Source organism: Dendrobates tinctorius, unplaced genomic scaffold, assembly GCF_039654945.1.
Source record: "Dendrobates tinctorius isolate UK_male_01 unplaced genomic scaffold, ASM3965494v1 ptg000086l, whole genome shotgun sequence".
Taxonomy (NCBI): domain Eukaryota; kingdom Metazoa; phylum Chordata; class Amphibia; order Anura; family Dendrobatidae; genus Dendrobates; species Dendrobates tinctorius.
Window position 1 is genome coordinate 65,656,177 of NW_027361754.1, and position 27,318 is coordinate 65,683,494.

Consider the following 27,318-nt stretch of genomic DNA (forward strand, 5'->3'; position numbering starts at 1 on the left):
AAACCAGCGTTTCATGAATTTCTTTTGGGGGGTGCGTTTACACCGTTCCGCGTGCGGTAAAATTGATGAAGCGGTTTTATTCTTCGGGTCAGTACGGTTACAGCGATACCTCATTTAGGTCGTTTTTTTATGTTTTGTCGGTTTTATGCAATGAAAACTATTTTATATAAAAAATAATTATTTTTGCATTGCTTTATTCTGCGAGCTATAACTTTTTTATTTTTTCGCTGATGATGCTGTGTGGCGGCTCGTTTTTTGCGGGACAAGATGACGTTTTCAGCGGTACCATGGATATTTATATGCGTCTTTTTGATCGCGCATTATTACACTTTTTGTTTGGCGGTATGATAATAAATCATTATTTTTTGCTTCGTTTTTTATTTTTATTTTTTAAGGGGTTCGCTAAAGGGGTTAACTAATGGGACAGTTTTATAGGGCGGGTCGTTACGGACACGGCGATACCTAATATGTGTACTTTTATTGTTTTTATTTATTTTTTTTTTCCAAAAAATGAATTTATTGGGGAATATTTATTTTTTTTTACTAATTTATTTAGCGATTTTTTTTTTTTTTTAAATTATTTTTACACTTTTTTTATTTTTTTTTTACTTTATTACATAGTCCCAGGTGGGACATCACTGTCCTGTGACAGATCGCTGATCTGTCACATCACAGATCACTGTGACAGATCAGCAATCTGTCACAGGCAGTGCCGAAGGCTTCCTCATGCCTGCGCTTTGCAGGCACTGAGGAAGCCAGCTTCCTGCAGGCCCCCGAAGGCCCCCGTAGCCATCTTGGATTCGGGGGCCTGCAGGAAAGGAGTCCCCCGCAGCAGCGCTGCACATTGCGCTGCCGTGGGGGGCTCAGGGAAGCACGGAGGGAGCCCCCTCCCTGCCGATGCTTCCCTTTAACTCCCGGTACACCGCGATCGTGTTCGATCGTGGTGTGCAAGGGGTTAACGTGTCGGGGGAGGTCCGTGACCGCCCCTGACACATTGTGCCGGGTGTCAGCTGTGATAATCAGCTGACACCCGGCCGCAATCAGCGGCGCTCACCACGTGGGCGCCGCTGATAGCGGTAGACGTACTATCCCGTCCATGGGCATAGGGGCCCGGGTCCCATGGACGGGATAGTACGTCTCATGTCAGAAAGGGGTTAATCCATGTCAACTGGCTGCAAGTGTGATTTAGTTATTGCCAACACCTGTTAGGTGCCACAGGTAAGTTACAGGTGCTGTTAATTACACAAATTAGAGAAGCATCACATGATTTTTCGAACAGTGCCAATACTTTTGACCACCATCTTTTTTATGTTTGGTGTGGAATTATATCCAATTTGGCTTTAGGACAATTCTTTTTATGTTTTTTTAATTTAAGACAAATTAAATGAAGATAATAATACCAAAGAATTTGTGTTTGCAATCATTTTCAGGAAGAAACTGAGTATTATCTGACAGAATTGCAGGAGTGTCAATACTTTTGGCCACAACTGTAGTAAATGCTGTCCTGTCTGGATGTAAGAGGGTCTGGGCTCTCTATAATAAAGTCTATCCTGTCTGGATGTAAGGGGGTCTGGGCTCTCTATAGTAAAGGCTGTCCTGTCTGGATGTAAGGGGGTCTGGGCTCTCTATAGTAAAGGCTATCCTGTCTGGATGTAAGGGTCTGGGCTCTATAGTAAAGGCTATCCTGTCTGGATGTAAGAGGGTCTGGGCTCTCTATAGTAAAGGCTATCCTGTCTGGATGTAAGAGGGTCTGGGCTCTCTATAGTAAAGGCTATCCTGTCTGGATGTAAGGGGGTCTGGGCTCTCTATAGTAAAGGCTGTCCTGTCTGGATGTAAGAGGGTCTGGGCTCTCTATACTAAAGGCCGTCCTGTCTGGATGTAAGGGGGTCTGGGCTCTCTATAGTAAAGGCTATCCTGTCTGGATGTAAGGGGGTCTGGGCTCTCTATAGTAAAGGCTGTCCTGTCTGGATGTAAGAGGGTCTGGGCTCTCTATACTAAAGGCCGTCCTGTCTGGATGTAAGGGGGTCTGGGCTCTCTATAGTAAAGGCTATCCTGTCTGGATGTAAGAGGGTCTGGGCTCTCTATAATAAAGTCTATCCTGTCTGGATGTAAGGGGGTCTGGGCTCTCTATAGTAAAGGCTGTCCTGTCTGATGTAAGGGGGTCTGGGCTCTCTATAGTAAAGGCTATCCTGTCTGGATGTAAGAGGGTCTGGGCTCTATAGTAAAGGCTATCCTGTCTGGATGTAAGAGGGTCTGGGCTCTCTATAGTAAAGGCTATCCTGTCTGGATGTAAGAGGGTCTGGGCTCTCTATAGTAAAGGCTATCCTGTCTGGATGTAAGGGGGTCTGGGCTCTCTATAGTAAAGGCTGTCCTGTCTGGATGTAAGAGGGTCTGGGCTCTCTATACTAAAGGCCGTCCTGTCTGGATGTAAGGGGGTCTGGGCTCTCTATAGTACAGGCTATCCTGTCTGGATGTAAGGGGGTCTGGGCTCTCTATAGTAAAGGCCATCCTGTCTGGATGTAAGGAGGTCTGGGCTCTCTGTAGTAAAGGCCATCCTGTCTGGATGTAAGGGGGTCTGGGCTCTCTATAGTAAAGGCTGTCCTGTCTGAATGTAAGGGGGTCTGAGCTCTCTATAGTAAAGGCTGTCCTGTCTGGATGTAAGGGGGTCTGGGCTCTCTATAGTAAAGGCTGTCCTGTCTGGATGTAAGGGGGTCTGGGCTCTCTGTAGTAAAGGCCGTCCTGTCTGGATGTAAGGGGGTCTGGGCTCTCTATAGTAAAGGCTGTCCTGTCTGGATGTAAGGAGGTCTGGGCTCTCTATAGTAAAGGCCGTCCTGTCTGGATGTAAGGGGGTCTGGGCTCTCTATAGTAAAGGCTGTCCTGTCTGGATGTAAGGGGGTCTGGGCTCTCTATAGTAAAGGCCATTCTGTCTGGATGTAAGGGGGTCTGAACTCTCTATAGTAAAGGCTGTCCTGTCTGGATGTAAGGAGGTCTGGGCTCTCTATAGTAAAGGCCGTCCTGTCTGCATGTAAGGGGGTCTGGGCTCTCTATAGTAAAAGCCATCCTGTCTGGATGTAAGGGGGTCTGGGCTCTCTATAGTAAAGGCTATCCTGTTTGGATGTAAAGGGGTCTGGGCTCTCTATAGTAAAGGCCGTCCTGTCTGGATGTAAGGGGGTCTAGGCTCTCTACAGTAAAGGCCGTCCTGTCTGGATGTAAGGGGGTCTGGGCTCTCTACAGAAAAGGCCATCCTGTCTGGATGTAAGGGGGTCTGGGCTCTCTATAGTAAAGGATATTCTGTCTGGATGTAAGGGGGTCTGGGCTCTCTATAGTAAAGGCTATCCAGTCTGGATGTAAGGGGGTCTGGGCTCTCTATAGTAAAGGCCATCCTGACTGGATGTAAGGGGGTCTGGGCTCTCTATAGTAAAGGCTATCCTGTCTGGATGTAAGGGGGTCTGGGCTCTCTGTAGTAAAGGCCATCTTGTCTGGATGTAAGGGGGTCTGGGCTCTCTGTAGTAAAGGCCATCCTGTCTGGATGTAAGGGGGTCTGAGCTCTCTATAGTAAAGGCTATCCTGTCTGGATGTAAGGGGGTCTGGGCTCTCTACAGTAAAGGCTATCCTGTCTGGATGTAAGAGGGTCTGGGCTCTCTATAGTAAAGGCTATCCTGTCTGGATGTAAGGGGGTCTGTGCTCTCTATAGTAAAGGATATCCTGTCTGGATGTAAGGGGGTCTGGGCTCTCTATAGTAAAGGCCGTCCTGTCTGGATGTAAGAGGGTCTGGGCTCTCTATAGTAAAGGCCATCCTGTCTGGATGTAAGGGGGTCTGGGCTCTCTAGAGTAAAGGCTATCCTGTCTGGATGTAAGAGGGTCTGGGCTCTATAGTAAAGGCTATCCTGTCTGGATGTAAGAGGGTCTGGGCTTTCTATAGTAAAGGCTATCCTGTCTGGATGTAAGGGGGTCTGGGCTCTCTATAGTAAAGGCTGTCGTGTCTGGATGTAAGAGGGTCTGGGCTCTCTATAGTAAAGGCTATCCTGTCTGGATGTAAGGGGGTCTGGGCTCTCTATAGTAAAGGCTGTCCTGTCTGGATGTTAGGGGGTCTGGGCTCTCTATAGTAAAGGCTATCCAGTCTGGATGTAAGGGGGTCTGGGCTCTCTATAGTAAAGGCCATCCTGACTGGGTGTAAGGGGGTCTGGGCTCTCTATAGTAAAGGCTATCCTGTCTGGATGTAAGGGGGTCTGGGCTCTCTGTAGTAAAGGCCATCCTGTCTGGATGTAAGGGGGTCTGGGCTCTCTGTAGTAAAGGCCATCCTGTCTGGATGTAAGGGGGTCTGAGCTCTCTATAGTAAAGGCTATCCTGTCTGGATGTAAGGGGGTCTGGACTCTCTACAGTAAAGGCTATCCTGTCTGGATGTAAGAGGATCTGGGCTCTCTATAGTAAAGGCTATCCTGTCTGGATGTAAGGGGGTCTGGGCTCTCTATAGTAAAGGCTGTCCTGTCTGGATGTAAGGGGGTCTGGGCTCTCTATAGTAAAGGCTATCCTGTCTGGATGTAAGGGGGTCTGGGCTCTCTATAGTAAAGGCCGTCCTGTCTGGATGTAAGGGGGTCTGGGCTCTCTACAGAAAAGGCCATCCTGTCTGGATGTAAGGGGGTCTGGGCTCTCTATAGTAAAGGATATTCTGTCTGGATGTAAGGGGGTCTGGGCTCTCTATAATAAAGGCTATCCAGTCTGTATGTAAGGGGGTCTGGGCTCTCTATAGTACAGGCCATCCCGACTGGATGTAAGGGGGTCTGGGCTCTCTATAGTAAAGGCTATCCTGTCTGGATGCAAGGGGGTCTGGGCTCTGTAGTAAAGGCCATCCTGTCTGGATGTAAGGGGGTCTGGGCTCTCTGTAGTAAAGGCCATCCTGTCTGGATGTAAGGGGGTCTGAGCTCTCTATAGTAAAGGCTATCCTGTCTGGATGTAAGGGGGTCTGGGCTCTCTACAGTAAAGGCTATCCTGTCTGGATGTAAGGGGGTCTGAGCTCTCTATAGTAAAGGCTATCCTGTCTGGATGTAAGGGGGTCTGGGCTCTCTACAGAAAAGGCCATCCTGTCTGGATGTAAGGGGGTCTGGGCTCTCTATAGTAAAGGATATTCTGTCTGGATGTAAGGGGGTCTGGGCTCTCTATAGTAAAGGCTATCCAGTCTGGATGTAAGGGGGTCTGGGCTCTCTATAGTAAAGGCCATCCTGACTGGATGTAAGGGGGTCTGGGCTCTCTATAGTAAAGGCTATCCTGTCTGGATGTAAGGGGGTCTGGGCTCTCTGTAGTAAAGGCCATCCTGTCTGGATGTAAGGGGGTCTGGGCTCTCTGTAGTAAAGGCCATCCTGTCTGGATGTAAGGGGGTCTGAGCTCTCTATAGTAAAGGCTATCCTGTCTGGATGTAAGGGGGTCTGGGCTCTCTACAGTAAAGGCTATCCTGTCTGGATGTAAGAGGGTCTGGGCTCTCTATAGTAAAGGCTATCCTGTCTGGATGTAAGGGGGTCTGGGCTCTCTCTAGTAAAGGATATCCTGTCTGGATGTAAGGGGGTCTGGGCTCTCTATAGTAAAGGCCGTCCTGTCTGGATGTAAGAGGGTCTGGGCTCTCTATAGTAAAGGCCATCCAGTCTGGATGTAAGGGGGTCTGGGCTCTCTAGAGTAAAGGCTATCCTGTCTGGATGTAAGAGGGTCTGGGCTCTATAGTAAAGGCTATCCTGTCTGGATGTAAGAGGGTCTGGGCTCTCTATAGTAAAGGCTATCCTGTCTGGATGTAAGAGGGTCTGGGCTCCCTATAGTAAAGGCTATCCTGTCTGGATGTAAAAGGTTCTGGCCTCTCTATAGTAAAGGCTATCCTGTCTGGATGTAAGGGGGTCTGGGCTCTCTATAGTAAAGGCTGTCGTGTCTGGATGTAAGAGGGTCTGGGCTCTCTATAGTAAAGGCTATCCTGTCTGGATGTAAGGGGGTCTGGGCTCTCTATAGTGAAGGCTATCCAGTCTGGATGTAAGGGGGTCTGGGCTCTCTATAGTAAAGGCCATCCTGACTGGGTGTAAGGGGGTCTGGGCTCTCTATAGTAAAGGCTATCCTGTCTGGATGTAAGGGGGTCTGGGCTCTCTGTAGTAAAGGCCATCCTGTCTGGATGTAAGGGGGTCTGGGCTCTCTGTAGTAAAGGCCATCCTGTCTGGATGTAAGGGGGTCTGAGCTCTCTATAGTAAAGGCTATCCTGTCTGGATGTAAGGGGGTCTGGGCTCTCTATAGTAAAGGCTGTCCTGTCTGGATGTTAGGGGGTCTGGGCTCTCTATAGTAAAGGCTATCCAGTCTGGATGTAAGGGGGTCTGGGCTCTCTATAGTAAAGGCCATCCTGACTGGGTGTAAGGGGGTCTGGGCTCTCTATAGTAAAGGCTATCCTGTCTGGATGTAAGGGGGTCTGGGCTCTCTGTAGTAAAGGCCATCCTGTCTGGATGTAAGGGGGTCTGGGCTCTCTGTAGTAAAGGCCATCCTGTCTGGATGTAAGGGGGTCTGAGCTCTCTATAGTAAAGGCTATCCTGTCTGGATGTAAGGGGGTCTGGGCTCTCTACAGTAAAGGCTATCCTGTCTGGATGTAAGAGGGTCTGGGCTCTATAGTAAAGACTATCCTGTCTGGATGTAAGGGGGTCTGGGCTCTCTATAGTAAAGGCTGTCCTGTCTGGATGTAAGGGGGTCTGGGCTCTCTATAGTAAAGGCTATCCTGTCTGGATGTAAGGGGGTCTGGGCTCTCTATAGTAAAGGCCGTCCTGTCTGGATGTAAGGGGGTCTGGGCTCTCTACAGAAAAGGCCATCCTGTCTGGATGTAAGGGGGTCTGGGCTCTCTATAGTAAAGGATATTCTGTCTGGATGTAAGGGGGTCTGGGCTCTCTATAGTAAAGGCTATCCAGTCTGGATGTAAGGAGGTCTGGGCTCTCTATAGTAAAGGCCATCCCGACTGGATGTAAGGGGGTCTGGGCTCTCTATAGTAAAGGCTATCCTGTCTGGATGTAAGGGGGTCTGGGCTCTCTGTAGTAAAGGCCATCCTGTCTGGATGTAAGGGGGTCTGGGCTCTCTGTAGTAAAGGCCATCCTGTCTGGATGTAAGGGGGTCTGAGCTCTCTATAGTAAAGGCTATCCTGTCTGGATGTAAGGGGGTCTGGGCTCTCTACAGTAAAGGCTATCCTGACTGGATGTAAGAGGGTCTGGGCTCTCTATAGTAAAGGCTATCCTGTCTGGATGTAAGGGGGTCTGGGCTCTCTATAGTAAAGGCTATCCTGTCTGGATGTAAGGGGGTCTGGGCTCTCTATAGTAAAAGCTATCCTGTCTGGATGTAAGAGGGTCTGGGCTCCCTATAGTAAAGGCTATCCTGTCTGGATGTAAAAGGGTCTGGGCTCTCTATAGTAAAGGCTATGCTGTCTGGATGTAAGGGGGTCTGGGCTCTCTATAGTAAAGGCTGTCGTGTCTGGATGTAAGAGGGTCTGGGCTCTCTATAGTAAAGGCTATCCTGTCTGGATGTAAAGGGGTCTGGGCTCTCTATAGTAAAGGCTGTCCTGTCTGGATGTTAGGGGGTCTGGGCTCTCTATAGTAAAGGCCATCCTGACTGGGTGTAAGGGGGTCTGGGCTCTCTATAGTAAAGGCTGTCCTGTCTGGATGTAAGGGGGTCTGGGCTCTCTATAGTAAAGGCTATCCTGTCTGGATGTAAGGGGGTCTGGGCTCTCTATAGTAAAGGCCGTCCTGTCTGGATGTAAGGGGGTCTGGGCTCTCTACAGAAAAGGCCATCCTGTCTGGATGTAAGGGGGTCTGGGCTCTATAGTAAAGGATATTCTGTCTGGATGTAAGGGGGTCTGGGCTCTCTATAGTAAAGGCTATCCAGTCTGGATGTAAGGGGGTCTGGGCTCTCTATAGTAAAGGCCATCCCGACTGGATGTAAGGGGGTCTGGGCTCTCTATAGTAAAGGCTATCCTGTCTTGATGTAAGGGGGTCTGGGCTCTCTGTAGTAAAGGCCATCCTGTCTGGATGTAAGGGGGTCTGGGCTCTCTGTAGTAAAGGCCATCCTGTCTGGATGTAAGGGGGTCTGAGCTCTCTATAGTAAAGGCTATCCTGTCTGGATGTAAGGGGGTCTGGGCTCTCTACAGTAAAGGCTATCCTGACTGGATGTAAGAGGGTCTGGGCTCTCTATAGTAAAGGCTATCCTGTCTGGATGTAAGGGGGTCTGGGCTCTCTATAGTAAAGGCTATCCTGTCTGGATGTAAGGGGGTCTGGGCTCTCTATAGTAAAAGCTATCCTGTCTGGATGTAAGAGGGTCTGGGCTCCCTATAGTAAAGGCTATCCTGTCTGGATGTAAAAGGGTCTGGGCTCTCTATAGTAAAGGCTATGCTGTCTGGATGTAAGGGGGTCTGGTCTCTCTATAGTAAAGGCTGTCGTGTCTGGATGTAAGAGGGTCTGGGCTCTCTATAGTAAAGGCTATCCTGTCTGGATGTAAAGGGGTCTGGGCTCTCTATAGTAAAGGCTGTCCTGTCTGGATGTTAGGAGTCTGGGCTCTCTATAGTAAAGGCCATCCTGACTGGGTGTAAGGGGGTCTGGGCTCTCTATAGTAAAGGCTATCCTGTCTGGATGTAAGGGGGTCTGGGCTCTCTGTAGTAAAGGCCATCCTGTCTGGATGTAAGGGGGTCTGGGCTCTCTGTAGTAAAGGCCATCCTGTCTGGATGTAAGGGGGTCTGAGCTCTCTATAGTAAAGGCTATCCTGTCTGGATGTAAGAGGGTCTGGGCTCTCTATAGTAAATGCTATCCTGTCTGGATGTAAGGTCTGGGCTCTCTATAGTAAAGGCTATCCTGTCTGGATGTAAGGGGGTCTGGGCTCTCTATAGTAAAGGCCGTCCTGTCTGGATGTAAGAGGGTCTAGGCTCTCTATAGTAAAGGCCATCCTGTCTGGATGTAAGGGGGTCTGGGCTCTCTATAGTAAAGGCTATCCTGTCTGGATGTAAGGGTCTGGGCTCTATAGTAAAGGCTATCCTGTCTGGATGTAAGAGGGTCTGGGCTCTCTATAGTAAAGGCTATCCTGTCTGGATGTAAGAGGGTCTGGGCTCTCTATAGTAAAGGCTATCCTGTCTGGATGTAAGAGGGTCTGGGCTCTCTATAGTAAAGGCTATCCTGTCTGGATGTAAGGGGGTCTGGGCTCTCTATAGTAAAGGCTGTCCTGTCTGGATGTAAGAGGGTCTGGGCTCTCTATAATAAAGTCTATCCTGTCTGGATGTAAGGGGGTCTGGGCTCTCTATAGTAAAGGCTATCCTGTCTGGATGTAAGGGGGTCTGGGCTCTCTATAGTAAAGGCTATCCTGTCTGGATGTAAGGGGGTCTGGGCTCTCTATAGTAAAGGCTATCCTGTCTGGATGTAAGGGGGTCTGGACTCTCTATAGTAAAGGCTATCCTGTCTGGATGTAAGGGGGTCTGGGCTCTCTATAGTAAAGGCTATCCTGTCTGGATGTAAGGGGGTCTGGGCTCTCTATAGTAAAGGCTGTCCTGTCTGGATGTAAGGGGGTCTGGGCTCTCTATAGTAAAGGCTATCCTGTCTGGATGTAAGGGGGTCTGGGCTCTCTATAGTAAAGGCTATCCTGTCTGGATGTAAGGGGGTCTGGGCTCTCTATAGTAAAGGCTGTCCTGTCTGGATGTAAGAGGGTCAGCTCTTGGGGTATTATGTGACCAGCTGGGGCCGTTTTTACCATTAAAGTGTAGTTCATTAAAAATATTATGGAGGAAAATCTGTGATGTCTGTGAGTTTTTATTTTAACATCATTTATCAAATAACAAGGGATATTTACAAATATAATGATTACGTGCCGTAAATACCTCCAGACAAGTCAAAGCAATAAAGTATTTTGCGAGTATTCTCAGTCCCTTATATCAGATCGCTAGGATACGCCATCATTTATTGATCCGAGGGTCCAACCTCCCTCATCCTAAGAATAAAAGGGGCTCCAGCCCTGACAGCACTGTAGGAGGAGGGGAGGCCATAGATTAGGACTGGAAGGTAAATACTAGAGTGTGTGAATTGATTGGCAGGACCTAGTTCATCCGTCGGTAATCTGTGATCGCCAGACGGGATCCTTGAAAACCTGAATGTCGTCTGTTCTGGCATCACATGTATGAACTACAGGTAATTTGTAGCCAGGCCCATCTCGCCAAGCTGTTGTCATTTATTTTGCAGGGTTTTCTACTATGGAGCAAATCACTGACCAGAATCTTGAATTTTTGTATGAAGAAATTAGTTCCACAGTGAAGATCGAAAGTGCACCCGATGTGGTACAGTATTCAGTTTTCCTATCCAATCTTACCCTTTCCCATACCATGGTGCACACTTATAACTCCGTGTCCTCCACGTGCGTAAGACATAGGAGCTCCACTTGTGTCATAGTGTACAGCCGACATTGGAAATTATTCCTAGAGGGGAAAAAATTGTGACATTTAAGTGGTCAAACTTTCTGTAAATGACTAGTTCAAAGACATATAAGATTCTTTGTAATGCATCTTTTCAGAGACACATGCTTTGTTCTTCACTTATGAGCCACTTCTATCCTTCTGCATGCTGAACTCATCTGTTCACAACTGGGGAAAGTCTTCTTAGTGAAAGCAAGACAGATTCCCAATTCACTGATATATCAGATTACAGCTGCCTAGTGATGTCTATGAAGGAGGGAGGAGTACTCTGCACAGAGACCAGGTAGAGAGGCAGGCTGATCCTGCTGCAACTTCGAGGAAATAGTGCATCACAATTCAGAGCTGAATTCACAGCCACACGGCTCAATAATGCTTCAGTTTCAATCACAATGATTTAACCCCCATTTACAAACATTCTGCTGTAACCAATAAACCAATGAAACAGAATGAGAAATAGTTCAACACAATATAACAAGGTTTCTCCTAATTTGTCCAAAAATGCCACTTTTATGGACGTCTCATAATTATTCCTATCTCTCATGAGGTGCATCTTCAGTACTTAGTAGACCTTCTCTTGCTGTTATAACCTGCTGCAAACATGATGCATAGCCAGACATCAGCTTCTTGAAGCGTTCCTTAGGAATATTAGCCCATTCCTCAAGGACAATGGCCTCCAGCTTACCAAATATTGAGTTATGCTTGGGATCGTTGTCCTTTTGGAAGGTCCAATGACACTCAAACGTTAGCTTCATCATAGCAGGTATGAAGATTCCTCCTATGATTTCTTGATATCTGATTGAATCCATTTTTACTGCAGGTATCACCGGCTACCACTATGTTTCACTTTAGGCATCACCAAGCTACCACCATATTTCTGTAGGGATCACCAAGCCAATGCCATGCTTCATTGTAGGTGTCATTGAGCCACCACCATGCTTCACTGTAGGCATCACTGGCCACCACCATGCTTCACTGTAGGCGTCACCGAGCTGCCACCATACTTCACTGTAGGCATTACAGGGTGTTCTTTTTAGTGTATATTTTATTCTTCCTCCTCCAGACATACCGCTTATCCTTTTCCCAAGAAGTTCTAGTTTTGTTTCAGTGCTTTACAGAACAGAATCTCAGAACCTCTTTACCTTATTTATATGGGTTTGAGCATATTGGAGACATCTTTTCTTTTACTTTTGGGGCAATAAATGTGGCATCTTGGAGTTCAGTCATGGAGACATTTAGTGTTTAGTAGGTGCCTTACTGTGCGTCTGCTGCCACTACATCTTGCTGCAGGTCTTTTGCAGACACTCAAGGGTTGTTGACCACCTGCCTCCTTAGATATCTGGTGGCAGCCGGTGACAGCTTCTTCCTTCTGCCATGCCAAGGTAGTGCAACCAGTGAAGCTACACTGAATTTGAGAATTCTGCTTCCAGCTGTATCTCTAGGAACATTCAATGTCTTTGTATGTTTTTTTTATCGTTTGCCTTGTTTGTGCAATGCAGTTATCTCGTCTCATTGATTGGTTTATTGCAAACAGCAGAAAGTTTGTACATTTTGCTAATAAACTAATTTGCAATGAAAGATGAGAAGGAATCCCTGACGTCTGTGTGCGCTGTTTTTGGGAGACAACATAGCAGCTATCGTCCACCCACTAGCTCAGAGACAACTGAAAATTAGTCTGAAAAGGGGAAAACTACAAGATGTAAGTGAAGTAATGGCCAAAAATAGTATTATTCCTCATTGCATCTTATTCTGAGCACTTGTTGAGTTTCTACCTTTCCACAGGACAGTTGATTACTTGGTGATCAATGGTGGTCCGACTGCTGGGGCCAACATTTATCGCAAGAGCAGGGCTATGAAATGCCCAGTTGTAGTGGAGCAGTTGACACCATTTGGTCCCAGTATTACTGATTTTTTTCCTTCGTTCACAGGCCAGCAGCATCTGTATTCCAATCCATGTTTTCTCATCATATGCATTGTACGCCCTTATATGTTTTATTTCCAGTACATCATGTTTTGTGTTTTACAAACAATTTTATTAACATTTTATAACCGAGCATACATAAATGCAATATCATGAGGCATTCATGACACATGAAAGAAAAAAGAAAAAAACACAACCAGACTATAAATAATAAGAAGAACTCATGGAAACATTTCCAGCCAGCGAGACCATTTCTTTATAAAGGAAGGAAGACAGCCATTCAGCAACTCCAATTTTTGCTCATATGACTTATGTAAAGTCAGCTTTGCAATAATATCGAGTGAAGAGGCCACCCGAGTGGATTACCAATAAAACGCAATTTCATTTTTAGAAACCAAAAGTAAATGAATAACCAATTTCCTAACAGAAGGATTCAAACGACTTGCATCCAACGAGAGCAGGGCGAACTGAGGAGTCAGTGAAAAATCTGATTGATTTAAAATATGAGAAATAAGAGAGGAGATGTCGTCCTGTGTTTTACATTTTTGCACCAAAAAGTATCTCTCAATGTTTATTTCTTAAGTCTTTTTATCTATATTACTTTGCATTTTTCTCATTTAGGTGTTGATGCCCTCACCCGAAATCTGCCAGTTAAAAACTTTGGATTCCTTGGAGACAGCCATGCAGGCCATTGATGAGTTTGAAGAAACCACAAGCTCAAATTATACTGTTGTAGAGAAAAGAAAAGATTTTGGAAATGAAGGTAATGTTAACTGGTGATTTTCATGAACATCAATTCTAAAGAGTTATTTTAGACTTTTAGACTGATTTAGGTCTCACCGATCACCAGAACTGGGGACTTGTGTGCTCCATTCTCTCTCGGCCTCGATTCTGCATAGATTGGCAGGTCTTGCATGCATGAAAAAAACCTTTTTTCTACTCTAAGGTACACAAGATAACAACCTAATATAGCAAAGCACTGCACAGCATCTTTTAGGTGCCATAGATTTAAATATTGCATCAGGTCGCATTTGCGACCTGCTACTGATTAGATTTCCTCCTTGTCACATTCTTCTTTGCCCCCATTCAAGTAGTCATCTGCCCCATTCAAATAGTCATCTGGGGTCCCATACCAATCAAAAAGATATCACCTTTCCAGTGGATAGATTTTAAGTTATATAGGTTATAATTCCCATTGCTGTTATTGTGAAATCTGTGATGTCCATGTATAGTCACCAGTTACGTTGTGAAGACTCCCTTAGGGTAAGATTACAAAGGAACGTGTCATGCGACATGAAGATCACATTTATTGGTTGTATTCATTGTCAGTGGGGTTGATATATGGCTCAAAGAGAATCCAACCATGTTGGGTTTTTAGTCGCAAGTCACGCTACTGATTTCTCCTTCGCATCATTGGGGGACACAGGACCATGGGTGTTATACTGCTGCCACTAGGAGGACACTAAGCAAATACAAAAAGAAATAAACTCCTCCTCCGCAGTATACACCCTCTGCTGGCTATATCCTGAACCAGTTCGGTGCCAAAGCAGTAGGATCTCATAAATAGCAAACAAAAATGCAACATGTTAGAAACAAAAAAAAACCACAAGCCAATGGGCTAACAGGGTGGGTGTGGCTCGGAGAAAAGGATTTTATGGTGAGTACACACAAAAATCTGTTTCTCCTTCGCCTCATTGGGGGTCACAGGACCATGAGACGTCCTAAAGCAGTCCCTGGGTGGGAAACAGCACAACAACTGAAACCTCTTGTACCAACCGGTTAAATCTGCCCTACAGATGCGATACTGCCAATTGCAGAATCCGTCTGCCAAGGGCCACATACGCAGAAGCTTCAGAATGAATGTTGAAATGCTTAACAAACGTGTGCAGGCTGGACCAAGTCGCAGCCTTGCATACTTGCTGTGCCGACGCCTGATGCCGAATGGCCCAGGAGGCCCCCACTGACTGAGTTGAGTGAGCCTTAATGCCCGCTAGGATAGGCTGACCTCTGACACGGTGAGCCTCTTGTATCGCTGAACGGATCCATCTGGTTATTGTAGCTTTAGAAGCAGGTAGTCCCGTTCTGTGTCCTTCTGGAAGCACAAAGAGGGAATCCGATTTGCGAAAAGACGCTGTTCTGGAAATTTGTTTCCTGAGTGCCCTCACCAAATCCAAAGTGTGGAGAGCTTTCTCAGTATGATGGGCCGGAGCTGGGCAGAACGAGGGCAAACTATGTCCTCATTCAAATGAAAAGAAGAAACGATCTTAGGTAAGAAAGACGGAGAAGCTCTCAACACCACCTTGTCCTGGTGGAAAACCAGAAAAGGAGGTTTGCAAGACAAAGCCCCCAATTCCGAAACCCGCCTGATGAATGCTACTGCCACAAGAAAAGCAACTTTCCAAGAAAGAAGAAAAAGTGATGTGTCCTGCAGGGGTTTTAAGGGAGCCTCTTGCAAGACTCCTAGGACCAAATTAAGGTTCCAGTGGCATCTGGTAGGGAGGGACGAGATGCAACACCCCCTGTATGAAGGTCTTAACCTGCGATTTGAATGCTATCTTTCGCTGGAACAGGATGGATAGTGCTGAAATTTGGCCTTTGAGAGAAGCCAGTGCCAGACCTGAGTCTAATCCTGCTTGGAGAAACTCCAAAATGGAAGGAATAGAAAACACAAGTGGGGAACATCCACAGGTTTTGCACCAAGAGAAAAAGGGCTTCCAGATGTGATGGTAAATGCGCTTTGATGTAGGTTTCCGAGCATTAATCATAGTGGAAGCTACCTGTTGCGAGAAACCTGCCTGGGCTAGAATCCAGGATTCAATGGCCAGGCCGTTAAACTCAGAACCCTGGAGTTCTGGCGGTAAATCGGCCCCTGATTGAGAAGGTCTGAGCGGTCTGGTAACCACCAGGGGGCGTTGGCGACTAGTTGCAGGCGTTGGAGTCTTTCCTCAACCAGGGGACATCTTTTTTCTCCTGATTCATTGGCTAGTGGTCACTAGTGGAACAGCGTGCGCTCACATGGAATAATTGAATTCACCAGTTTAATCCAAAATCTAAGGGAAGAATCCGAACCCCCCCATCCACCTCATTGCCAGCACCTTCCGTGCCATAAACAGCATCTCGCGCAAGAAGATCCCAGTGTAGCGATCCCAGATCTCCTCCTCCCACACCCCAAACAAGCAGACCAATGGCTCTAGAGGGACAGGGGCCTGCACCAGGGACGTCAGTAGTGTAGTCACCTCTTTCCAGTAGTGCAGGATAGTGGGACATTGCCACACCATATGAATAAAATCAGCATCTGGCGAGTGACATCGCATACATTCTGACGATTGAAGCCGACCCATCCTAAGAAGTCTCAGTGGAGTCAAATATGATTGAAATATTATATATAATTGTATCATTCTGTTATTAATGGATGGTGACACTCCAATCGGAGACTCCAGAATCTCCTCCCACTCCTCCTCTTGCGTATCAGGAATGAGCTGTTCCCACTTCATCGTAATAGAGCTTATGGCCGATTCTGCCCCTGCTGACAGCATATACGTGTACAGAGAGGATATGAGACCCTGGGGAACCTGCGAATTAAGGATTCCTATCAGAGGTAAAGATGAAATAGTACGGTCCACACCCCTATCCCTCATATGTGATTGAAGAGCCGACCTCAGCTGCAGATAGTGAAAAAATTGAGATCTCGGAATATCGTGTGTGGCCTGCAATTGTTCAAGAGACTTTAAGGTCCCCTGGTCATACAAGTCTCCCACTGAAGAAACGCCACACTGGGTCCAAAAAACAGCGGACGGGTGATTCAGCAACTCCGGAAAATAATTATTACTCCATAGGGGCATTTCAGCTATAACATCTTTAAACCCTATTACCTTCTTGATTTGTCTCCATATTAATCGTGCCAGCCGGAGCAGGGGCAACAGACGTGGAGCGCTAGTTCTTTCCAACTCAAGGAAACCTAATGGGCAATCTGCTTTCGCAGCGTGGAGTAGGTGGCTTTCAGAATTAGGGAGGCAACTACCCGGCATCCATTTATTTAAAGCTTTCGCCTGCCCAGCCAAGTAGTATAGGAAAAAATCTGGCAGTGCCGCCCCACCTCCCTTCCTTGGTCTTTGTAGAGTGGACAATTTGAGTTTAGGCCTAGTTTTCCCCCAAATAAAGGACGTGACCAGAGAATTAAGATTAACAAAAAAGGACTTGGGCACCGCTACCGCACTGTGCTGGAGCGAATAGCCAAATTTAGGGAGTAATATCATTTTAATCAGGTTGATATTGGCACCGACTGTATATCGACTTGAGAATGGGTGACGTTAAAATACTTAGCTGGAATGTTAGAGGGCTAAAGTCCCCAGTAAAAAGACAGGCCATATTTTCCTTTATAATGGATCAGAAGCCAACTGTTGTATGCTTACAAGAGACGCATCTTACTCCTGAGACACTTGGTATATTAAGAGGTGGATACAACATGGGTATCATTCCACATACTCTCAATACTCCCGGGGAGTTAGCATACTGGTTTGTTCAGGTGCCCAGTTTACATGCAATCAGGTGGTGGTGGACACGGAGGGGCAATTCGTCTTTCTGTTCTGCAAACTTTTTGCTGAGATAATGATACTCATTTCTATATACATCCCCCCGCCATATAGTAGCAAAGTTATATATAAAATTCATACCATGTTGAGGGACTTTCCGGGGGTCCCTTATATGGTGGTGGGGGACTTTAATAATGTTTTGGACTCCCACTGGGATAGAGGTAATAATGCACCCCTGAAACCGGGAGGTAATCGTACGCCTTTCAGAGTTTTGTTACATGAGCTAGCCCTGACTGACTTATGGAGAAGTCGTAATCCTGATGTCTACCAATTTTCATGCTTCTCCTCTACCTTTGTCTCAGTGTCACGCATTGATTTGGTTATGGTTGACGAATTGATGCTAAGAAAAATTTTAGACGTTAATTATTTGCCGAGAACAGTGTCGGATCACTCGCCCATGTCCATTACAATCAAGGGGGGGATAATAGATTGAAAACTAAACCGTTATGGCGACTTAATCCGTTTTGGCTGCAGCTAGTGGATAAGAATGATAGCTTTAGCTTTGAGATGCAGGAACATCTCAGGTTTAATTTGGGTTCAGCATTTAGTTTGACTGTTTGGGAGACTCTGAAGGCATACCTGCGGGGCATGTATATACGTGAGATTTCAAAGCTTAAATCCAATTCCAGAGCAGAATCTCAGATTATACTTCATGAGCTGGAGGATGCAGAAAAGGCTCTCTCCATGCGATTCACTCTCGCCACTCAGAAAAGGCTAAAAGAGGCACAGTTGAAGGTGACTAAAATGACGCTAGAAACTGCAAAACGAAAACGTATGTTTCAGTCAGTTCGATATTTTGAAAATGCGGAGAGTGTGGGTCATTTGTTCTCGGTTATAACTTCAGCACAGCGGGGGTCCTCGTTTATAGCCGGCCTTCGGGATGTGGGTGGGCAACTTTTCAATGACTCACCGGGTATTTTGAGAATTTTGGAGACTTTTTATACCGAGTTATACTCCTCACACACCAGGGCTTCGACTGAAGATCTTGACAACTTTTTGGGGCCCGCTAAACTCCCACGTCTAACTGACGAGGCGAGACGTATGCTTGATGAGCCGCTGGACTTGGGGGAGCTGGAAGAGGCTTTGGGATCTATGTCCAATGGTAAGGCGCCGGGGGTGGATGGCTTACCGATTGAGGTGTACAAAAAGTATAAATCTGTACTACTCCCTACCTTGCTGGCTGTATTCAATGATAGTCTCAGTTCTGGAGCTCTCCCATCTTCTATGCGGGAAGCTATTATTACTGTGCTGCCAAAAAGGACAAAGACCCGACACTCCCGCCATCATATAGACCCATTTCCCTCCTGACGGTGGACATTAAGCTCCTGGCGAAGGTTTTGGCCACTCGACTTTCGAAGGTGGTGGAATCGTTAGTACATTCGGATCAGACGGGTTTCATGCCTCGTAAGTCTACGACCATAAATATTAGGCGACTGTATTTGAACATGCAGGTGAGGGCGGATAATGCGGGGGGGAGGGTGGTCCTGTCTCTGGATGCCGCCAAGGCATTTGACAGTGTAGAGTGGACCTACCTCTGGGCTACACTTCGCTGTATGGGGTTTGGTCTGGGTTTTATTAGCTGGATCAGGCTCCTATATTCCGAAACGAAAGCACGAATACGAGCAAATGGATCACTGTCTGACCCTTTTCCTCTTTATAGAGGTACGAGGCAGGGCTGCCCTCTGTCCCCGCTACTCTTTGCTTTAGCGATAGAGCCTCTGGCCTCCAGAATAAGATATGATAAGGGCATCCAGGGGTTCAGATACGGAGGACAGGAGGAGAAGGTAGCACTCTATGCTGATGACTTGCTTATGTTCTTGGCTGACCCTGATAGATCATTACATAATGTGATGCTGCTCCTTAATTCTTTTGGCGCTGTCTCGGGACTAGTTATTAACTGGGAAAAATCTGCGATTCTCCCTTTAGATCCGATCCCAATCAACGTCACACAGGTGCCAGTTGTAACGACTTTTAAATATCTGGGTATTATCATATCTAATAAACTAATGGATTTTGAATGTTTGAATCTCTCGCCACTGATGGCCAGGATTAAGGGGAAGGTTAAGGCCTGGGCTAAGTTGCATCTTTCTGTGGTGGGGAGAGTGAACTTACTGAAAATGGTGATCATGCCGCAGCTTCTGTATGTTCTTCACAACTCCCCAGTCTGGCTCCCTCAAAATAGGTTTTACAAAATTAATGCGATATTTAGAGAACTTATTTGGTTAAAAAAGGGTGCAAGGCTCAAATTGGAACATTTACAAAAATCTAAAGAGGAGGGGGAGCTGGCGCTGCCCAATCCGTGGCTCTACTTTCTCTCCTCTCAATGTCAGCTCATGGGGGGCAATGGAGGGCTTCCCAGCGGAGACAGCGGGGGGCCAGTTGATTTTCCGGTCTCTTGTGGGTCAGGGGTCGCTGTTATCCAATTTGGAGGCGGGGAGATTTAGACCTTGGGCGTCTAGATATCCTACGGTCCTTCTCATGATTAAAGTGTGGGATAAAATTAAACAGTTAAGAGGAATCACGGGTTTCACAAAATACTCCCCTATTTGGGATAACCTGTATTTGCCGCAAATGAGGTCGCTTAAAGGTTTTGCGCAATGGAGGCGAATAGGTATCTGGTGGCTGTCGCAATTAGTGGAGGATGGGGTTTTTAAGTCCTTTGACACACTGAGACGGGATTTTCCGCTCCAACACTCTATGTTCTTCCAGTATCTGCAGTTGCGGCATGCCTACACAGTGCAGAACCAAATGAATAGTATATCTACACACCAGGATGCTATTGTCAGCAGGCTCGGGCTGCAGGCATCCACTAGGGGTTTAATCTCGTTTGTGTACGGTGGACTTCTTTCAATGGTTTTGGTGAAGCATCCGATAGGAGCGCTGGTGAAGTGGGAGCAACAGTTGGGCGCCATTTCAGGGGATCAATGGGAATCTATTCTGCAGATGGTCCCCAGGCTGTTTCTTAGCGAACCCAATCGTTTGTCCCAATTGTATATTCTTTATAGAGTTTATAGAACCCCTAAATGGTTATTTGATATGGGGATGAGGATGGATTCGCAGTGCCCTAAATGTACGCTCGAGAATGCTGATTTCTTACATATGTTGTGGACGTGCCCCTGCCTGCAGGTATTTTGGATTCTGGTCCTTAATTTGATCCATGTGACTACAGGACAGGATATCCCGCGAGATCCCGTTGTCTGCGTCTTGGGTTATGTGGAGGATGTGGGGGGGAGATGAATACCTTCAAATTGCAGTTGCCAGAATGCTTTATGCTGCTAGGAAGCTGATAGCATACCATTGGATTTCAGATAAGGTGCCATCTCGGACAGAATATATCAATAAATTAAACTATATACTCTATAGAGAGAAAGCCATGTACCTTAAGAGGGGACGACCGAATACTTTTGAGCAAATTTGGGCTGGTTGGCTGGACACCCCGGGTCTGCCGGCAGCGAACCTATTCGTCTAATAGCTGATTTTGGTCGACATTGTTATCCATTGTGTCTATGTACATGTATTTTATATTTTCATAAGATCTGTGCTTTTTGTGTATAATTTTCTTATTTCTTTTGTGGACCGGGCTGGGTGTGTGGGGTGTTGGGGGGGGGGGGGAGGTGGGATGGATGGTGATACAGTTGTTTTTATTCACATTTTCATTATAACAATCTGATTAAAAAAAAAAAAAATCAGGTTGATGCGTCCAGCCACAGATAATGGGAGCCTACTCTAAGACGCAAATTTAACCTTAACTAGATCCAGCAGCGGATGGACATTAAGTTGTAGATCAAGCGTACTATTATTAGAGATGTGAATGCCCAAATATTTAAAACTAGATACAATAGGTAGCGAGGAGAGAGCCTCCAGCCGGGGAATCGGAGCGTGGGAAAGGGGTAACAGGGCAGATTTTTCCCAATTTATATGTAAACCTGAATACTTACTTTATCTATCTATAAGGGATATCACCTGTGGCAAAGTTTCTTCCACATCATTCAAGAATATCACCATGTCATCGGCATACAAGCCTATGGTATCTACCCGACCTGCTATATCTATACCTCGGATATTAGGGAAGGACCTTATGCGTATTGCTAGTGCCTCAATCGCAAGGGCGAAGAGAGCCGGGGAAAGAGGGCAGCCTTGACGGGTTCCCCTATGCAGCGCGAAAGACTCAGATATAGAATTATTTATTATAATACGGGCCTTAGGTTTCATGTATAATATTTTGATCCATGTTATAAACTGATTGCCAAAGCCATGCCTTTGCAAACATGTGGAAAGGAAAGGCCATTCAAGAGAGTCAAAAGCCTTGGCAGCGTCTAACGATACCAATGCCCATCTGTTGTCTTGCACCAGGGAGCTATATTGGACTATTGATTGGACTCTTCTGATATTAATAGAGGTACTTTTGCCAGGCATAAAGCCGTTTGATCTGGATGTATGAGATTCAATATAATGGAATTCAACCTAGTAGCCAGAATTTTGGTGAAAATTTTATAGTCCACGTTCACTAATGAAATGGGACGATAGGATCCACATTCTAAAGGGTCCTTCCCCTCCTTCCGAAGCACTATGATTACTCTGTCGCCTTATTGGGGGACACAGAACCGTGGGTGTTATGCTGCTGTCCACTAGGAGGCGACACTATGCATAATCTGAAAAAGATTAACTTTGGCTCCTCCTCTGCAGTATACACCCCTGGACGGCATCAGCCTTCTCCAGTTTTTGCTTAGTGTCGCAGGAGGCACACCTAAGATTTTTTTTTTTTTCCTGGATTTTTTTCCAAAGGACTACAGATGAAGAAAAGCGGGTCTCCAGCGAGACTCCCGGCACGGTTCCCTCCTCGGTCCCCCATTAGGGGTACCCGGTTGAGGTCGAGGTGGCTATTCCCCATGTCGCTCCCTCACCAGTCCCTCGGGTACTGGTTCGAGGTCGAGACCCCCCTCCTTCCTCAGTTCCGTCCGGCTCTGGGTCGAGGTCGAGGCGACGATGAAGCCCCCTGACGGTGACAGCAGCACCCTCCCTAATCCCCTTCTGGGGGTATTAGGTTGAGACACCGCAGGTAGGGCCTGTACCAGGCACCCCAGTCCACCTGTGGGCTCCTTTTGGGACCGGGGGAGGTGCAGAGAGGCACGGCACTTATCAGAGATCTGGCTCTCTGCGCCCCGGTCTCTGCAGCAGCAGTAGCTACATGGCGCCCCAAGGGACCCTCCACAGGGCCCCAGTCACACGCATGGCCCCACCGCCAGCCCTCCTTTCATTCTGGGGGGGGGTCTGGTTTAAATCCGCCCCCCCCCCCCCCCCCCCCGGACGACCGCACTGTCCTGGAGCCCTGCTGGGCAGGAGACCTCAAATTTAGGCCGCGGCCTAGCTGAAGTCGCCGCCCGATTCACGGCCCGCCCCCCGGATGACGAAAATGACACTGCAGTGTCATAGAAGGGGCGGATCGAGGCAGGAAGGGCGCGCTTTTACATGGCCCAGCGCGCCCTTTTCCAGCTCTCCGCCCCCTTCCCTCTCCACCTCAGAATCCGGTGGCCATCTTGCTGCACCTGGAGGAAGGCAGCACAGCAGTCTCCGGGGGGCACAGGACGTGGGACTTATCAGCGCTGGACCTAAGGGGGAGCACCGGTGGGGTAAGATCATAGCTGGGTCCTTTGTACTCAGCTGTGAATTCCTATAACCTATAGCGCTCTCCTACTCCTTTCCTCTGCGTAGATACCCCTGTAGGGCCTCCACTAATCAGCCTAGGTACTATGTCGGGCTCAAGGAAAAGAACCAGGCAAGACTGCTTTTATGCAGTCTGCACAGCCTGCAAGGCCACTCTCCCCAGCGGCAGCACGTACCCGCACTGCCGGGATTGTACCCAAAAAACAGGATCAGAACCCCAAGAAGTCCCTACCAACGCTTCTGCGACCGCTACTGCGCCGGAATGGGCGACTCAGATGTCGCAGTCTATGACACAGTCTATAGATAACCTGACCTCCACATTACTGCAGGGTCATGTCTCGACTATGAACGTTACCCAGCAAAGGGACGTCCGGTCTCATGATCGGGGCGCTTCCGACAGTTCGAGGCGTAAGCGGACTCACAGGTCGCGTTCATCTGCGTCCTCACATAGCAATAGGTCTTCCCACTCCAGGGAAAGACACAGTGGCCTCAAGTCACCGAGGCCGTCCCCTGATAGAGAAGGACAATGCGGATCTCCACAACGATCCCAGACCACGGGAAACCTCCGCTCTAGTTCGCCCGCTAGGGACTTCCTTAGCGATGCGCAAGACTCAGAGGGCATCTGTGACTCCAATTCAGATAACGAAACAGAGAACGCTTTGCTCCCTTGTCCCCCTAGCAATACTGCGATAGTTGAGGATATCGTCTCTTCCATCCTTCGGGTGCTGGACATTTCAGATCCAACCCCGGAAGCACCAGAACACAAGATTTCCTTTGAAAGTGTTCAGAAACCATCGAAGGTCTTCCCTAATCACCCGGAATTTCAAAAAATCCTTTCTAAGCATTTTTCGCAGCCTGAGAAAAAATTCGCCAATCACAAGTATTTGGAAGCAAAATACCCCTTTCCACAGAAAGACACCAAGGATTGGACAGATCCGCCTGAAGTGGACCCTCCAGTCTCTAGACTAGCAGCACAAACGCTTCTCTCGCTGCCGGACAGTTCAACCCTCAAGGACACAGCAGACAGACAAGTAGAACGCATGGCTCGTTCAATCTTTGAAGCGGCAGGTGCCTCTCTGGCTCCCGCATTTGCTTCAGTTTGGGCAGCCAAGGCCATCATGGCTTGGGCTGATCTATTGCAAAAGGGCCTTCAAGCTTCATATCCTCAGCTGGCGGACCAGGCGGTGCAAATTGCAGTAGTGGCAGATTACATGGTCCATGCAGCGTTGGACTCTGCAAGAGGGATAGCGTGAATAGCATCAAACGCCATCACAATCCGGCGTATTCTCTGGCTAAGAGAATGGAAAGCGGATGCGGCCTCAAAAAAGTCCCTAACAAATCTCCCGTACTTCAGTGGCCGTCTTTTCGGTGAAAAGCTGGATACAATGATATCCAATGCTACCGGGGGCAAAAGTACTTCCCTCCCTCAACTAAGACCAAAACGCACGTTTAAAAGGCGTAATCAATCTCGTTTCCGATCCTTTCGGAATTCTTCAGGCTGGTCCGTCTCACGCCCAGCACAAAACCGTAATCGTTCCCCCCGCAGGGACAACACACGTGCGGCACAGAGGCCTGACAGGAACTGGCAATCAAAGGCAAGCCAGGCAAAACCTAAAGGAGGAAAACCTCAGACTTTTCCCTCATCCTGACTCATGCCCTCTGGAAGACACCCCACTTGTAGGCGGACGACTGCTACTCTTTCAGCAGGTCTGGCTGCCTATTACAGAAGACAAGTGGGTCAAGGAAATAGTGTCTTCAGGATACAAAATCGAGTTTACTACCAGCCCACCGCACAGGTTTTTTCCCTCTGTCCCTCCAAAATCCCCGCTCAAAGCTCAGGCCTTCCGTCAAGCGGTTTCTTCCCTCCTGCGAGCAGGAGTCATAGTGCCAGTCCCAGCAGAAGAGCGCTTCCGAGGGTTCTACTCCAACCTGTTCGTGGTGCCCAAGAAGGGAGGCAGCGTCCTACCCATACTAGACCTCAAGCAACTCAACAAGTATGTTTGAGTTCGTCACTTCCGCATAGAATCCCTCTGGTCAATCGTTGTGTCTATGGAAAAAGGAGAATATCTTGCCTCCATAGACATACAGGACGCATACCTGCATATACCGATTGCTCCCGCCCATCAGAGGTTTCTCAGACTCGCAATCAACCAAGACCATTACCAGTTTGTGGCCCTCCCGTTCGGTCTCACCACGGCTCCCAGAACATTTACAAAGGTCATGGCAGCTACCATGGACGTTCTGCACTCCAGAGGCATAGTAGTCGTTCCATACCTGGACGACCTTCTCATCAAGGCCCCCACCCTCAAGGACTGCGAGGTCAACGTCTCGATCACGATCGACACTCTGAGGCGCCTGGGATGGTTAGTCAATTTACAGAAGGCCTCGACTACCCCGAGTCAGTCTCTAACCTTCCTGGGGATGCTATTCGACACCTCCTGGGTCTGGTGATCCTCCCCAGGGACAAGGCACTGGCTCTCCGTCTGGGAGTTCACACACTCCTCCGCAAGTCCCCCAGATCTCTCCGGTATGCCATGAGAGTACTTGGCAGGATGGCAGCAGCAATGGAGGCGGTACCATTTGCCCAGTTTCACCTCAGACCCCTTCAACTGGCCATCCTCAAGTCCTGGGACAGGAATCCATTCTCCCTCGACAGGGAGTTCCGGTTATCAGCAAACACCAGGAGGTCCCTGCACTGGTGGCTCAAGCCAACTTCGCTTGCAAGGGGAAAATCCTTTCTCTCCGGTCAATGGAAGGTTTTGACCACCGACGCAAGCCTTATGGGTTGGGGCGCGGTGCACCTACATCACAGAGCGCAAGGCAGGTGGTCACCAAGGGAATCGACCATGCCCTTCCTGGCTTTGAAAGCCTTTCATCACTTGCTAGCAGACTCTCATATCAGAGTACAGTCGGACAATGCCACGGCAGTGGCATACGTGAAACATCAAGGCGGCACCCGCAGCATCCAGGCGATGACCGAAGTAACACGTATCCTACAATGGGCGGAGGCTGCAAGGTCGGTACTCTCCGCGGTCCACATTCCGGGTGTGGACAACTGGGAAGCCGACTATCTCAGCCGACAAGGAATGGAATCGGGGGAGTGGTCTCTCCATCCCAAAGTCTTCTGTCAGATCTGTCATCGTTGGGGGACCCCGGACGTGGATCTGATGGTATCCCATCTCAATGCCAAGGTTCCCAATTTCATGGCCAGGACGCGCGATCCGCGGTCGCTCGGAGCAGATGCCCTGGTTCAGGACTGGACCCAGTTCCAGCTTCTGTACATTTTTCCACCCCTCCCCCTGATCTCCAGAGTCCTGAGGAAGATCAAACAAGAGGGTGTTCCCACCATTCTGATCGCTCCAGACTGGCCCAGGCGTACATGGTACGCCGACGTCGTGCAACTCACAGCAGACGCTCCCTGGCATCTCCCCACACTTCCCGACCTCCTGTCACAAGGCCCATTCTTCTACCAGAACTCAGGGGCTCTCAATTTGACGGCGTGGCCATTGAGACCTGGGTTTTGACCCAAGCAGGTTTTTCACCGCACGTTGTTAAAACCATGATCAGGGCTCGAAAGCCAACTTCAGCCAGGATTTACTATCGTACCTGGAAGGTTTTCTTCACATGGTGCGAATCTCGTGGGCAGATCCCACTTCCCTATTCTCTTCCAAAGGTCCTCGGTTTCCTTCAGTCAGGCCTGGACGCCGGGCTATCCCTGGGCTCGCTGAAGAGCCAGGTGTCAGCGCTTTCAGTCCTCTTCCAGAGGCGTATTGCTAACAAGCCGCAAGTGAAGACTTTTCTCCAAGGGGTTTCCCGATTGGTTCCCCCCTACAGACGTCCGTTGGAGACATGGGACCTCAACCTGGTCTTGACAGCACTACAGTCACCTCCTTTTGAACCCCTTAGGGTGGTCTCACTCCGCTTTCTATCACAGAAAGTGGTTTTCCTGGTGGCAATCACCTCGCTACGCAGGGTGTCTGAACTTTTAGCTCTTTCCTGCAGACAACCCTTCCTGGTTTTTCATCAGGACAAGGTGGTTCTCCGTACAGTACCATCCTTCCTTCCGAAGGTCGTGTCCAGCTTCCACCTCAATGAGGAAATATCACTACCGTCTCTTTGCCCGGCTCCCGTTCATAGGGTAGAGAAGGCTCTGCATACGCTTGACCTTGTCAGGGCATTGCGTATTTACGTGTCTAGGACTGCTCCCTTCCGGAAGTCTGATTCACTTTTCCTTCTTCCAGAAGGCGTTCGCAAGGGCCTACCGGCTTCCAAAGCCACCCTTGCTAGGTGGATCAAGTCCACCATTCAAGAGGCTTACCGCCTCAACAATTCTCCCCTTCCGGCCGGTATCACGGCACACTCTACGCGGGCGGTAGGGGCCTCTTGGGCCATTCGGCATCAAGCCTCGGCACTTCAAGTGTGTAAGGCAGCCACTTGGACTAGCCTGCACACATTTACAAAACACTACAGAGTACATACCCAGTCCTCAGCGGATGCAAGCCTGGGTAGACGGGTCCTGCAGGCTGCAGCACCCCAAGTCTAGGGGACTGTCAGCACAATATTCGTCCACTGCTTCCCACCCAGGGACTGCTTTGGGACGTCCCACGGTTCTGTGTCCCCCAATGAGACAACAGAGTAAAGGAGATTTTTGTGTACTCACCGTAAAATCTCTTTCTCTTAGCCTTTAATTGGGGGACACA

At 48.1% G+C, this 27,318-nt stretch overlaps 1 protein-coding gene across 1 annotated transcript in view; it reads left to right on the forward strand.

The window, feature by feature from the left end:
- LOC141097962 (uncharacterized) overlaps window positions 1-27,318 on the forward strand; it is a 102,539-nt gene that overhangs the window by 7,242 nt on the left and 67,979 nt on the right. The window contains exons 2-3 of the mRNA XM_073585514.1: window positions 10,215-10,309; window positions 12,984-13,125. Of these exons, the coding sequence (XP_073441615.1) occupies window positions 10,226-10,309; window positions 12,984-13,125 (226 nt within the window). The 5' untranslated portion in view covers window positions 10,215-10,225. The remainder of the gene's footprint in view (window positions 1-10,214; window positions 10,310-12,983; window positions 13,126-27,318) is intronic.